General features: G+C 34.3%; 1 protein-coding gene and 1 long non-coding RNA gene across 5 annotated transcripts in view; one reads left to right on the top strand and one right to left on the bottom strand.

The window, feature by feature from the left end:
• LOC146995805 (charged multivesicular body protein 5-like) overlaps window positions 1-16,003 on the bottom strand; it is a 216,213-nt gene that overhangs the window by 187,164 nt on the left and 13,046 nt on the right. For both annotated transcript variants that reach the window (XM_085821818.1, XM_085821817.1), the window contains exon 2: window positions 14,109-14,145. In XM_085821818.1, coding sequence (XP_085677944.1) covers window positions 14,109-14,145 — 37 coding nt within the window. The remainder of the gene's footprint in view (window positions 1-14,108; window positions 14,146-16,003) is intronic.
• The window catches only part of LOC146995806 (uncharacterized), a 96,464-nt gene that overhangs the window by 78,707 nt on the left and 1,754 nt on the right, over window positions 1-16,003 (top strand). Inside the window, exon 4 of one of the 3 annotated variants that reach the window (XR_015042561.1) lies at window positions 12,244-13,331. The exons of the other annotated variants lie outside the window; for them this stretch is intronic. This is a non-coding gene — a long non-coding RNA (uncharacterized LOC146995806). Of the gene's footprint in view, window positions 1-12,243; window positions 13,332-16,003 lie in introns of those variants that run through there. 3 annotated transcript variants of the gene reach the window in all.

The raw sequence follows: 16,003 nt of genomic DNA, 5'->3' as shown, positions 1-16,003 counted from the left end.
CACTAGCGGCCGAGCGGTAAAAGTTGCTAAACACTGGCAGTTCGGGCGAGGTTCGAATCCTCTAGCTGCATGCACGTTCTCGTGGTTTTCCGCACGTGTAATGTGTATACGAGCCAGTTTCCCTTAGAAAGACCTCCACAAAGGCATCCCTTTCCTTAGGCAGATAGCTCTAGTGTGCTTTACCGTAATCTCAATACATCAATCAAAATCAACACCCTGCGGGAAGAAAGACTTCTGTCTGTCTTAGGTTGAAGCATAAACAGAAAACTTGCTGCTTAATATGTTGTGCGACTTTTAAAAAGTTCATACATGGACGATTAAATAATTATAATTTCTGTCTAATCACTTATTTAAGTAAATTACTAATCGAACGTAATCAACTTTTAGCTAACAGTTTATAATTTAATATTTCAAAGACCTTAGCGGGGACAAAGAGCTCTTTACGTTCAAACATAAAGAAAAGGTTTGCTTGTTACGACATGAACCTTTAAAAAGTCTAAACGTAATTTAGTTATTAATTCTACAAACTGGAAAGGAACTAGATCGAAAGAAAACGCAGCCGATTTTTGTTTTATTCAGGGAGAATTGTTTATTTTTATTGCTTACAAATCTTGAGATATATCATATAAAGTCAAATAATTTCTTACATGGCTTTACCGCTTCTATCATGTTTAGCAACATTCAGTCATATAATCTTAAAAGTCTTCAATTCTGCCAGTTCCTTAATACAATTCATTTCAAATTGTATTTAGCTCACCAGAGGCAAAGCGGAAAAATAGGTGAAAACAGGTAGTTCGAACAGGGTTCATATCCTAGCTGCATCGCAGTTTCGTCGTTTTCTTCACATTTTTGGCTTGGTTTATTTGATTACGGCATAGCACACTACCTCAGTAAGGGCAGTGATACTTTCCTGGAGAAATGTCTAAGGAAAACTGACTCATACCCACGTTATGTATGGGGGAAAAGACGATAACGCCGATGCAGCCAGCCCGTTCGCCCAAAATTGAGTCCAGGTCAAACTACTAGCGTTCAGCGACTTTACTGCTGTACTGCTATGACCCGTTTTTCTCAACTATAAAGTGGCCGGGAGCCAGGAAAGGGGTATTGTCGTGACTTGCGATGTGGCGAATTTTGGTACTTAGTTATTACTTTTGTAACAGACAGCGCCACCACTTTTTCAAGTCATTTCATCACACAGTTGCCATTCGCCAATGTAACAGCCAATTAAAAAATATTCAGAACTACCTTTCAAATTTGCATAATAAGATTTATTCTTATTAAATATTAATATATATATATATATATATATATATATATATATATATATTGTCTGTTTTGCAAAATATTTATTTCTTGTGCTGTGTTTTATATTACGGATAAGAAAATTTTCAGTGTACGAAAATACAAGTGTGAATTTTTTTTATTAAATTAGCTGGTTTAAGTATTTCACTGAATTATTTGGTATTAATATAACTGAAAGTGAGCTCCTAAATGTGATGGATATAGATAATATCAAGAACTTTACGCATATAGTGAATGAAACACACCCAATTTTGTACTGCTATATTTACTTGTCAAAATCTATTTCAAACGATTTGTTGTAAGCACAGCATTAAAAAGTCTGATATGTAGACCACGACTTCCCTTGCGTGGAATATTAAATTATACGCACATTTTTTTTCTGCATTTCATTGAAACTTATTTCCTCTCTCATTAGAGATAGTTTTCTCTTTCAATTAATTCAATTCTCACTTTGCGACAAGACAAAAATACATAAAACCTCAAAATAGCTTTATTAAAAATTGCAAAATATAGAGACTTGAAACACCAAATACAATTAAAACAATTAAAAAAAACAATTTTTACAATTAAAATTATTGTTTCTACGCAAAAACAAGTAGTTATGCCAGCGACAAGAAGGCAGATTTTTCGGTGCACAAAACTTTTACTTTGGGTCCCACTTGGCAAAAAGACACTAAAAGTGCAGAAACTGAATTCACTATTTCACTAAGTTTCAAATGCAAACAAATATGGCAGCTATAGTAAAAAAAAATTAGGCTTAGCCGCACTTAAAAAACTTTTAAATAGCTAATAATTCTACAACTATTGCATGCAGATTAACTAAAGGCATAAGAACTTTAACTGGGAGATAAGAACAACATAATTCAATCATTTTTAAAGCAAAACATGCACAATTTACCAATATATAAAAATTATTTTTAAAAAAAACTGAGCTCACGCAGCTGAGTTACAAAGTGGGTATATTTGCTTATTTATACACTTTTGGTGCAGCCGAATCCAACCAAAAAGGTAGGTGCACAACTACATGTTATATCATATACAAAATTTCAACGTTTTGAGTCTACTCGTTTTTGATTTATGCGAGCTACATACTTACATACGTACATCTAGACATCACAAAAAAATCTGTCCTGAATCCATTTTAAATCCTTTTTGCAAACCGTTTTGGGAAAAAGAGTCCTTTATTCTGTTCTTACCTACAGATGTCATGCAAAAAACATCGTTCATTGTATCTGATAGCAGTTAATATATGGGTATTTTCATTGAAATATGATACCCGAAAATTTTCATGGCTGCGACACTTCTTACAAAAGTACAACTTACTTCGTTTGATTTACTTACAACTTACTTCGTTCACTGTCTGTCTCATTATTTACAACTTACTTCGTACAAGGAAGTAAAAAAGTGAGTTCTCAAATATCAGTAAATAATTAATTTTATTCCTTTTGTTCTTTCATATTATAATAGTTTATCATTTATCAGTACAAAAACTGAGGTAATTAAAAAATTAACTTTTTAGATATTTTTAGTATTTTTTCATTAACGTTATAAGGTATTTTCTCCCTCCTTTCTGCATGCCTTCGTGGTGTAACCGTAGCACACTCGGCGCGTATTCGAGAGGTGCAGGTTCAAGTTCCGGCGACTCCTTTGCACATTTTTCACAGCTCCTTTAAAATAACCTAATGACTCTACAGTGGCGCTCGAACTAAAATGTTGTGAACGATGATTCTTCACAACCAGGATTTAACGATCGGATTTCCTAATTTCCATTTGCCCTTTAAAAGGGATAATGTATTTTCTCTCTCCTTCCAGTATGCCTTTGTGGTGTGACGGTTAGCACACTAGGCGCGTATTCGAGAGGTTCAGGTTCGAGTCCTGGCAAAAGGCATTGCTCATTTTCAAAAATACCTCTCGGCGTATTATAAAAAAATAACCTAATAGATTCTAAAACGTAATTAATGAAAATCATTTCAACCCAAAATAGGATTTGCGTTAGTGAATTTTAGTTAAGAATAGTGGCTCCCCACTATTCTGAATATTATTGGAATAATTTAAAGATTAAATCCGATAGTATCTTAAGATGGTTTTGCAATCAGAAAACAAACTCATATTGATTCATCCTTATTTTCTTTACAAATGCCGAATATCTGTTTGCAAGTCTAATCTGTTTTCAAATCAAATGCCGAATATCTGTTTTCTATTTGAACTTGATCAAATAGTGTGTTAGTGTTTAATTCAAAAGATAATATTATGCATTGATTAACATTTCCTCTAACTTCTTTTTAACTAAGGTTGCCTATGAGCAACCCCTTTAATTCTGACTCGCAGCTTTTATTTTTAGGTCAGGATATGAATGTAATGTTAAGGCCAGGATATGAACGTCGGAAGGTTAAGGATATGAACCTTTAAACAATAGGATTTCTTTTGAAGCACAGCGGCATGACAATGATCAATAATCTTAGCATCACTAAGAATAATTTTCTGGGTTCTCATACTGAAATTTTCCCAGAGTATTAAAAACTGTAAATGAAAACGTAAGCATATTATAAAGGAAAATGTAGCCGAAAAATGCTGTGACTGCTATTTAACTCTAAAGAGGGGTTATCAAAGAGAAAATGAGAATTAATATTGATTAAAATTGCATTTTAGGTAATTATTACTGATTATAATAGACTGCAATGTTTGAATATGAATTCTTTGAATATTTTTTTTAAAAATTATGATTGCGAAAATAGAAAAATAGTTTCTTGGATTGATTCCTTTCTCACAGAAGCCAGATGAATTCTGTTTTACTTAATGAAAACTAAAATTTATTTGCATATTAATCTGTCCTCTATGAGCACTTTATTTCAGTGATCTCTATTAATCTGCCATTTGTTTTTCTTAATTTAAATGCTTCAAGAATAATTAGAAAAGGACCTAATTCTCTTCTTGCCTTTAAATTCTTCATTTGTAAAACTGCATTTTCAGCTATAATCATGTGAAATAATTCTCTAAATATAATTCAGTGCAGAAAAAATAAGATATATAAACAGCTTGCAAATGGGATCACCACTTAGATTCTGTTTTAGAAATATGATGAAGCTTACGAAAAATATAGGAAGCGAAGTAATTCCGTACAATATTTTATAATTTTTTATCAATGATCAACCTGTAAATATAATTTATCGACATGCAAATATAATTTAATAATTTAATGTGTACGTATATGTTACCGTGAAACACCGAAATTGGAGAATATCGACTTTCACCGGAGAATGACAACATTTACCACATACATCGGTGAAAGATCGAATATTGCATTACATTCTTGTACATTCGGACCCTCACCGGTGTTATGTCGACAATCACAGATATGCTCTGGTGTAGGTCGAAAAGAGAGTTCATAAGAAGTCATAATAGTTTAAGTTGTTGCAATAAATAAGATTTGAGTCACATAATTTAGTAAGCTTTTTATTACTATTATTTTATTTTCTCATTTAGAACGCACTGTATAATTAAGTAAGTTTTTAACTTCTATTATTTTCCTTTCTCATTTTTAATGTACTGTGTGTTTTAAGTTCTTATTTTAAGTCTCAAGTGCTTTTTTTCGTGACTGAATTACGGAGAAGAAATATATTCTTATATGTTCAACATTCACCGGTGAAAGTCGACATTCTCCAGATTTCGGTATTTCACCATAACATATGTTCTACATGTAAATATTATAATATATATATGCATGTATATGTGAAGAGAAGGTTCATTAGCGTCTGAGTGGTAAAGCCGCTAAACAGTGATAGTTCGGTCCGGAGTTCGCATTCCAGTGAACGGAATGGCTGTATGGGCGTTTACGCTCCCCGGGGAAAGCGATTAGAAATACGATTTGTATGCGATTGAAATGCGATATTAATGTGCAAAATTGATATAATTTTGAATATTTGTTTCACCTGTTCATTCGTGCTTTCCCAGTGCTCGGGTACCTTGGCAAGGTCGGGGGCTCCCTCTCCAAGGAGGGTCGAAAGCCTGAGCAAAAGTGCCTACTACTTACTGACTTGGTGTGAACCCCAGGGTACCAGGTCGGTCTACAGACCCAGTGCATCTTATTTAGTTAAGCGTTGAATAACTCTACCTACATCAAAATGAGTTCTAAAGACATTCTCAAAGAAGGACAGGCATATATTGCCACCTTAGAGACAATATTGACAAATAAAGCTTCTGGCATAAACAAGGCAGTAGCCGCTGATATTCGACATCAATTTCAATTGATGTTCAACCTTCTAACTGAACAGTGTGTCGAGATGGCACACATGGAAGGACAAATTCATCAAACGCCAAACATTAAAGACTCTTATGCGGACGTACTTAAACGTCCAGCTCGTGACCGATCCAAAACATGGAGAAAACCAGATAAACAACATGTCACTATTTTATACCTCACAAATGAAGGGGATAAACCAGACAACATCAGAAAGAAGCTCTTAAAAACTATTGATCCCACAAAGCTCCACATTGGAGTGAAAAGACTTAAAAATGAGGCAAAAGGTGGTCTCTTAATAGAGACCAATAAAGCGGAAGACATAGAGACGCTAGAAAATGAAATAAATACTGTACCAGAACTTAAAAAGGACCTACAAATTGTTCGTCCTACACGTAGGCTTCCTAAAATTATAATATATGATATTCCAAGGGACTTGACTAAGGAAGAACTTAAGGAAGCCATTTTAGCCCAAAACGAAGGCATCGATGGTGATGGCCTACAGGTTAAATTTCCTATCAAGCATAAGAACGGAAATCATTGGGTTTGTGAAACCTCACCGGAGGTTTTCAAACACTTACTAAGTTACGCAAACTGTGCGTTAATTGGGAACGTTTCAATTTAAGAGAATACATCAGACCAACGCAGTGTTTTAAATGCTGCCAATACCGACATATTTCTAAACAATGCCAAACAGAAGAGGCATGTGGACATTGTGGAGAAGTGGGACATTCCCACAAAAATTGTGACAATAACTACCAAAGATGTATTCATTGTGCAGAAAGAAATGCGAATAGTGATAAGCACCTTGACGAGCAGCACTCAAGTTTCTCAAAAGACTGTCCTAGCAGACAGCTAGAAATTGAAGATCTTCGAAGAAAAATCAATTATGGCTAGAGAACTTATTCAAAATATAAAAGCGTTGCAAATTAATTTAGCGAGATCACATGTCGCAACAGCACAACTAAAGACTTGTATCTTTGAATACGACTTGATTTTTATTCAAGAACCATACTGTATCAATGACAAGCCGTCTGGCTTTCCGACTCAAACATTTTTTCTCCAAATGACCACCCCAAAACAGCCACAGTGGTGGTTAACCCACGACTTACGGTTCTGAATACTTACGCTTCTTCTACTTTAAATGTTATTACATTAAAGATTGAACATAGGACAATAACCATTTTTAACTGTTATACTCAACCTATAACGGACTTAACAGATTTAACTACTCTGTTAAACTTAGCTGAACGTTACTTTGACGATCAACATGATCTTCTTCTCCTTGGCGACTTAAACGAGAAAAGTGTGCTCTGGGGCTCCCCCTTCAAGGATCCCAGAAAACGCACACTTAGAGAATTCTTAACAATGCATAGACTGGCTGTTGAAAACGATCCGGATGGTCCCCCTACCTACAACTGCACAAGGGGAAAGAGCTGGATTGATATTACAGCTTCCAGATCAATCTCTTCCACGTCTTTCATTCATAATTGGAAAGTTATGGACTGTATCACTTTAAGTGATCATTGTTATATCTCTTTTGAAATTACGTATCAACATTCTAGCTCAACTCAAAGAGTCAAATATAAACTTACATGGATTGGCTCTTACTGAAGGCAAAAATTGGTCACTTTTTTGGTTCAATGGAATCTTACTTGCCTAAAGATACAGTTGATCTTAATCAACTTATAATTAAGTGGACTCAGAAAATACAGGAATACTGTGACTTGGCAACCCACGCCAAGGGAAAATATGTTAAAACTCAACACAAAGGTGTCCCTTGGTGGACCCCGGAACTCTCAATATTACGAAAAAGAATCCTCGCTTTGAGAAAGCGTTATCACAAATGTATTCATGATGACGAACTAAGGGCACACTATAAGCAAGTCTATGAAAAAGATCTTGCTCTCTATAAAAGAAAGCTTATGCAAGCCAAAAGAACAACCTGGAAAAGATATCTGGAGCGTCTAAGTCCTAGTTCACCCTTCGGGGTACACTATGACATTGCTAAGGGGACTATGCAATCCCCTCTACAATTAAAAGCGTTACTCAAACCAGATAAAACCAAGACTTCCACAATAGAAGAAACTATACGTTTCCTAATGGATTACCACTTTCCTAAAGATATAATCAGCGAAGACACGGAGTTTCATACGACAATTCGTAACAACTTAAGGAATCCATATAATTCAATAAATGATGTTCCGTTTACGATTCCAGAAGTGGAAAATGCTATCAAATCCCTCAATCCAGGCAAAGCACCTGGAATGGACAATATACCTAAAGAAATTATAGCTGAAGTTTTCTATGCTAACCCACAATTACAAGTAGCGTTACTTAATGAACTCTTCCGTCGAGGAATATTTCCTAACTGCTGGAAGACAGCGAAATTAGTATTATTCTCAAAAGAAGGAAAAAGTGGTGAGCTTCCTGATGCTTACCGCCCTATTTGCTTGCTTAACGCATGGAGTAAAGTCTATGATAAATTAATCACTAACAGATTGACTTATTTCTTAGTATCGAATTCCAAATTAAGTGAACAACAATATGGCTTCACGGCGGGAAAATGCTCAGCAGATGCCATCAAGGACATAGTCTCACAAATAGAAGCAAACCGACGTAATAATAATTACACCAATGTTATCTCTTTGGATATCAAGAGTGCATTCAACAATATTTGGTGGCCGTTCCTACTACAGGAACTCCGCAATCTGGGATGTCCTCTAAATATTTATAAAGTTATTGAAAGTTTATTGGATAATAGACATATAATCTATGAAATAAATAATGTTCAATACTCCATAAAACAAGAAAAAGGATGTGTACAAGGATCCAACTCTGGACCACTATTCTGGAATATAGTAATGAATATAGCTTTAAAACTCGAATTTGAAGATGGAATCCACATCCAAGCTTATGCGGACGACGTTTCACTCCTAGTAACAGGATCTATGCATATGCAAATTCAAACCAAGGCAAAGTTGGCGCTTCAAAAACTATCAGAATGGGCACTCAAGTGCAAACTTCAATTCTCTCCCAAAAAGTCTAACAATGTCTATGTTTATAGCAATCAAAAAGCGTGGTGCAGCCTATTCAGCACCGACAATAAAGATGAACGATCATACCATTAAGCAACAAAAATCCATTCAATATCTTGGAATAGTCATAGATGAATGCCTTACCTGGCTACCTCATCTAGATTATATTAAATCTAAAGTTTGTAAAATAATGAACAATCTTCTTAGATTACTTGGGATGCCCAAACCAGTTCTGAAAGAACTTTATAAACGTGCAATAGAGCGTACCATAGTATACGCATGTCCTGCCTGGTGGTACCCACCTACGGTAAAAATGCGAAACAAAACAAACTCTATACAACGCATAGCACTTCTTGCAATGACCAAAAGCTATAAGACTGCCCCTACTGCAGCTCTTCAAGTGATTGCTGGAATTATGCCGCTTGATCTTAAATTGGACATGGAAAGCATCATCCAACGTACCAAACGAGGATGGACTGACTTTAAATATGAGGACTTAGAACTTTCACGGGATCAGATTGAATTCCCAGTACCTAAATGGCATTCTCATCCAGCTCATATTCAAGTCTTCGGATGGGACAACAAGCCTCCAATCAATAAAGGTTTAGAAATTTATACGGACGGTTCAAAAAGTGAAGACGGCACTGGAGCTGGCTTCTGTTCCTTCATGAATGGAGTTTGTCACGATCAATTTATGTTTAAACTGGATAAGACTAGTACAGTATATCAAGCTGAAACTTTAGCATTAAAGTCGGCATTACTATGGTTAAAATCACACCCCAGTCCTGCGCATATATATTCGGATAGCGAGGCTGTTTTAAAGTCTATCCATAAATACAATATCTATAATCAGAACATTATCGCCATAAAGAAATTACTGGCTTTTACAAAAGCAAAGCTTCATTGGATAAGAGGACACCAAGGCACTGCCGGCAATGAAAAAGCCGACGAGCTAGCCAAACAAGGGATTTACTCGAACACGTACCTAGACTGCAAGATCCCTATGAGTAATAGCATCAGGACGACAAAGATGAAAGCTCTCGATCTATGGCAAAGACAATGGAACGATGAAGAAACAGGACGACATACGTTCACACTTCTACCGAATGTTTCGGAGAAACGGCATTTCAGTGATTTTTTTTAAATCAAGTTATCACTAATCACGGAGCCTTTCCGATTTATATTAACAGATTCAAACTAAAGGAATCTACATGCAAGTGTCAATGTGGTAGTGAATCCGCAGATGCACTTCATATGATTATAGACTGTTCCAGTGTATCAACAAAACGTAGAGAAATTTTCAAACAAAATATAACTTTAGAAACTCTAAAACAACTAATTAAGAACGACAAGGGACGATCTTTGTTATCAAGTTTTATGGAATACATATACCATAATGAATCAGATCTGTACTTATAAATTGATTGTATTATATAATATTATTGTACTTATATTGGAATACTCATATCACAATGAATTAGATCTGTACTTGTAAATTCAATCGTATCATGTAATATCTTTGTACTTTTATTTGCCATGTTATTAATCATTTAATTATTGTAATACTTAATATTGATTCTTTACTTTGTTCTTCCTATCATTCTATGTTGCATTGTATAACTCAATTTATGTTCAAAAAATAATTTGTTTTGTAAATATAAAAACATGCTATGTAATGTATTTTTTCAATAAAGACGTTGGCGAGGCCAACACATCTCCTAGTCAGAAGACCTCAAAATTCTAACTAGGTCTTTCAAAAATTCTAATTGGCATTATTTGATCTTTGAGCTCTTGCTCCAAAATTGAAAATTTCCTTAGCCTATTGGCTCTGGTGATACTTCTGCTTAAGAAGTGCGGACCAGACAATCCATTTTCATGTTGTATGGGCGTTTACGTGGTTTTCCCCATGTATAACGCATATACTATCCAGTTTTGCTTAGAAAGTCCTCTACAGAGGCATCCTTACCCTTAGGCAGATAGCCGTCGAGTGCTTTGCTATATTTAAATAAACCACAACAAACCATATAAGTAATTTTCTAATTGCTTCAGAACCTAACATTTATATTGATATTATATACATATACATACATTAATGAACATTGTATATTTAAGATTTTTTTCTTTGATATTTTATACCTGGTAGAGACATTAGGCATTTTTTTCCGGAATCAGGCAAAATGAAAATTAACAGAGCCTTCGCCGGGAATCGAACCACGGACCTCTGACAATACCGGCTCAGCGTGCAGAACCACTACACCATGAAGGGATGCTAGGAAGGCACGAGAAATACCTTACATACTCCCCTTTTGAAAGGGCGACTGAGGTTTTTGGGGGACCCAATCGCCAAATCCTGGGCGCAGAGAATCCTCATGAAACACCCTTTTAGTTCGGGCGCCACTTTAGAGACATTAGGTATTTTTTTCTGGAAGCAGGCAAGATGAAAAATTAACAACGCCTTTGCTGGGAATCAAACCACGGACCTCTGACAATACCGGCTCAGCATGCAGAACCACTATACCACGAAGGGATGCTAGGAAGGCAGGAGAAATACCTTATAACCTTGTTCTTTATTTTGTTGCATTTATTTATGCCTATATACATACATATAAAAAAACATAATAATAGGCTAAAAATTAAAAGCAAAAATTTTAAACCCGTCCTGCACTATAGATATGTGTGTATTGGACGGCAGAATTTAGGGAAGTTGAAATTTTTGGAATTTGGGAAAGCACCGAGTGTCAAAATTAAGGGATGAGAAGTATTTATGATTTAGGGAAAGCACTGGGATCCAAAGTTTAGGCATGGTTAAAATTTAGAACTTACAAAAGCGCTTTGCAGCAGAATTTAGGACCTGTAGAGGCGATACCAGGCGGTTTCAAGCGCCAGCCCTAGATAAAGCCTTAAGTATATATGTGGGAGTTTATTTATTCAGGACTCATATTAGTTTGAAGCATGTGCAAGAAATAAACGTAGGTATAGTAAAAAACTAAACTATTACAATTCAGGCTTAATTCAGAACGCTATAGGAGCAAGACAAAATTTAGCGAAACCACTTGGGTTTCGTTGCCAATCTTGTGATACATAGCCAATAACGTATAACACACGCTATTAAGTTAGGCTAAAATTATCATTACTGATTCTAAGGCATTTTAAATTAATGTAGCAGACTGCGCTGCTCCCTGACCTTCTAATTTGACCCAGTTTATTAATTTTCGCAGACTGTTATTATTACAGAAATTTTATAAAAACTAAGCTTGAACTTTCGATTATGTCGAAAAGAGTTTCCAATTCTGGAGTTACAAAAGGGATCTACAAAGCGAAACCATGTTTAGAAGTCCATTAAACAAAATGTGGAATTGCTGCAAAAAATGCATACAGGCATATTCGTCTTAAAATTATGTGAGGAGTATGGCATTGGAAAGGTTACTGTATATGACACAAGAAAAAAGAAAAAGGAACTTTTTGAATTTTTTGTGGGAGCATCTTAAACAACTTGCATTGAACGAAATGTTTAATAAAGTAAACAAATATTAAGCTTTCTTTTGTAAATTTTGATACCCTTTAGATCATAATTGTTCTTTATTTCATAAATTACAATTTCATAATTTTAATTGTATAATTTCTGCATGCCATCTTACCAGATTTAAATTGATGATCTATTATTAGGGGGACCAAAAAGTAATGTCGTTTCTACGCATGTCGACAACAACGATAGACAACAACATGCTAAGGGCAGAAGTGGACGCAAATCAATGTCAAACAATCGAGGAACTGTCAAACACTCTTAACCAACCTTGGTCGACCAAAAACATTTAAAGCAGAATGGAAAAATAAGCAAAGCAGGTGTTTGAGTCCCCCATAATCTGTCCGAAGAGAACAAAGCCAACCTATCCATCACACGCAATGTATTGCTTCAACGGCACCATACAGAACCATTTTTTGATCGCTTGATTAGTGGAGACAGAAAAATAAGTCCTATATGATAATCCAAAACTCAAAAGGCAGTTTTAATAGGGGTTACAAAGGGTTTACATCCCGAAAAGGCACTTCTGGGTATTTGGTGGAGTATTCGTGGAATTGTTCATTTTGAATTGCTGAAATCTGGAAAAACTGTTAATGTAGACCTTTATTCTGAACAATTGGATCTAGTGAACCAATCTTTAATTGGAAAATATCCGGCGATTGTCAACGGAAAAGGCGTCATTCTGCAACACGACTGTGCAAGACGAACACTGGAAAAACATAATGAATTGGGGTGGGAGGTACTGCCTCACCCACCATATTCGCCCGATATCGCACCCTCGGATTTCCATTTATTCCAATCCCTACAACATTTTCTTAGTAACAAAAAATTTCAAAATTTTGATGATGTCCAAAATGCCATCTTGAGATATTTTACTCAAAAACCAATTGATTTTTATTGATCTGGGATTGAAATCTGCATACTAGATGGCAAAAGGTTGCTGATAACGAGGGTGATTATATTATTGCTTAAAAATAAAAACTTGTTACAAATTTATTTGTTTGAATTTAATGTAAGAAAGCAACATTACTTTACAGCCCCCCACAGGATTTGGAAATATCCCAAATCCGGAATCGGCTAGTGCGGATTTCGAACTTTGTACTGTATTTATTAATACTATATGAAGAGATACTTTTTTAAATTATAAAAAATATTGCTTAAATTTTTAATGCATTTTATTCTCACTTTTTTGAAGTGTTTGTAAGAGTAAATTTTTAATTTTGCAATGTTATTGTCTGTTATTTTACTTCAATATTTATAATTAAATTTTATATACAACAAAATTTATTTTGTAGATTTCAAAATTGTGCATCATATACATATTTAATACTTCTAAATATGTCAAACAATACATAAAAAGTATTATAAATTAAACATGCTTATCTTCTACTACAGAAATGTTTAACAGCAACAAAATTTAATTATAAGATTTTTCTTTTCTTTCATGTTTGCAGCAAATGCAAGAAATAAAAATAATTCTGAAGATGTTTTTTATGTTGAAAGGTATCTAGTGGCATTAACTGCATAAGATACTTTTAAGCAAGTTGTAGCTTATATTTAAAAGAGTCGCTGATATTATCATCCAAGACTCATATTTTCAAACTACAGTAAATTTTTTTATAAACATGAGGTTTAGAATAATCACTTTCCTAAAAATCAAATAATGACACACACATCAAGTTCTTAGGAGCCTGAATTAATCAGAATCACAGAAATTCAGTGGTTATGTAGAAATTATCCGCAGCAGGACAACTCAGAAAGTTCTGGGGACAAGTAAAACATGCACCAAAAATTTTGGAATCATTTGCCATGATCTTTATTAAATAAATTTAAGATGATTTCTGAAAATAAAAATTCAACTTTTTTTAAAATTAAATACTGGAAAGCACTTTCCTGTTTTCTCACATGTGCTTAAAATTCTAATTTAGAATGCAGTTGTCAAGAACTGAATTTATTGCCTATGAAAAAATATTTCATTTTCAGATTAGATATAAAAGAATTTTTTTACCTCAGTAGTACATAGAGACTTCAAACTGCAAAATGTCCTGCAAAAAAGAAATAAAAATGCATTTCAATAGTCAGTACATAACAGAATATGCTATACAATATTTACATATAAGTTGCTTCAAAGGACTAAACTGGGAAGTAAATTTCTTCTGAAATTTCAGATGAATATGAAGAAGGTATACAATAAATAATTATGAAACTAAATTGAAGACCTTTAACTAAGAATTTAAACATGCTGCTAATTAATGTATACAGAATCATAGCCTTTAGTGCAGTAATAAGGAATAGCAAATGTAATAAACAGTAACTCTTTAATCAACACTAAGAAAACTGCTGAAACTGAACATAAAACACTAAGTTAATAATTTCAGAAACAGTTACAAAAAAATAATTGTTTAAAATCTTTACATATAACAACATAACACTGTTGGGCATAATAACAATTCAGCCTTTTAGGGCATAGTACATGCAGCAGAAAAGGTTTGAGATGGCACACAATTTGCTCTCAGTTCAGTTTTATATCCCTTTGGCCAGTGAAGGCAAACTCATTAGTCAACAGAGTCAATTATCAACAGTTCAGCACTGTATTTTTTAATACTTGTATTCTCTTTTCAAGTATCTTCTTCCATTCATTCTCTGCATATGTCCAAACCATCTTATACCTTTCTCAACACTACATCTTTTTTCGCTCCACAACACTCCCTAAAATTAACTCAATATTTCAGTTTTTAAGTCTTAGTTAAACTATATATATATGTCGAATAAAACTTGATATTATACTTAATAACGATACTATTTTATTGATAAAAGAGAATTGCAATATATTGAAAAACTTGAATCGCAATAATGACTAACAAAACACTAATGTAAACAATGGCCTTGCATCTTCTTGAAAAGTTTGCATTTTGTATGTTGTTTTTCATTTTAAGCCTTATTACAAGTTTTCATGAATAAGATGACTTCTCTATTTACTCTTGACAAAAAGTTCATGCTTGAAAATTATTGATCGTATGAATATGTAGACTCGAATAAGAAAAACATCAAACGTTAGTTTTTTAAGCTGATTACATGAGTCGGAAATAATATTATTCCACATGTTTTCCTTCTCCAGATTACTTGTGCTGTGAACTAAGCACACATTTATTTTTCTCCAATGTTTCTACATCAGCACTTAAAATGTTCAAATTTCAAGTTTCATAATTTTTTTTTTTTTTTTTAAATTCAGCAATTGATTTCAGAGTTGCCAATGTGAATATTAAACAGAGAAATGCAATTCCGTTGCACTAGTATTAAGAGGTTTTTTAACAAAGGCTAATGTTGCTTTGCTGATTCAGAATTCCTGAAACCTGCTGAGAAAAACTTCTGTCATAAAACTGTTGTTTTGAAATGGCAAATGTCAATATTAGATCTATTTTCTTGAGAATGTTTCAACAGGCTTGGAAAGTGAACCAAAGTTTCTGTTTCAAAAATCTTGAGCAGAAAAAGATAATTTGCTTTCAAATGAAATAACTTCTTCCAACATCAGAAAAATTGTGTTTCCTCTTCCCTATAGGAGGTTCGAATCCCGCGAACGGGCTGGCTGCGTGAGCGTTTTCGTGGTTTTCCCCATGTGTAACGTGTTAAAAACGAGCCAGTTTCCCTTAGAAAGTCCTCCACGAAGGCATCCCTCCTCTTAGGCAGATAGCCCTCGAGGCTTTGCCATAATCACACACACACACACACACACACACCTCTTCCCTATAGTTTTTTGATTAAGCTGATTTAGATGAGATGTAACGTCTACCATAAAATAAAATTTTTGGATCTACTGATCATTCATTAGTTCTGGATTATAAACACTCATTTCAAGGAGTAATGCTTTAACTTCTGTTAATAAGGATGCAAACCATTTCAAAA

The sequence above is a fragment of the Stegodyphus dumicola genome, chromosome 8 (genome assembly GCF_044657685.1).
Source record: "Stegodyphus dumicola isolate Sdum_Otavi_A_Nest chromosome 8, ASM4465768v1".
NCBI classification, from domain to species: domain Eukaryota; kingdom Metazoa; phylum Arthropoda; class Arachnida; order Araneae; family Eresidae; genus Stegodyphus; species Stegodyphus dumicola.
The sequence above is the reverse complement of the archived record's forward strand: the minus strand, read 5'-3'. Positions and strand labels throughout refer to the sequence as shown.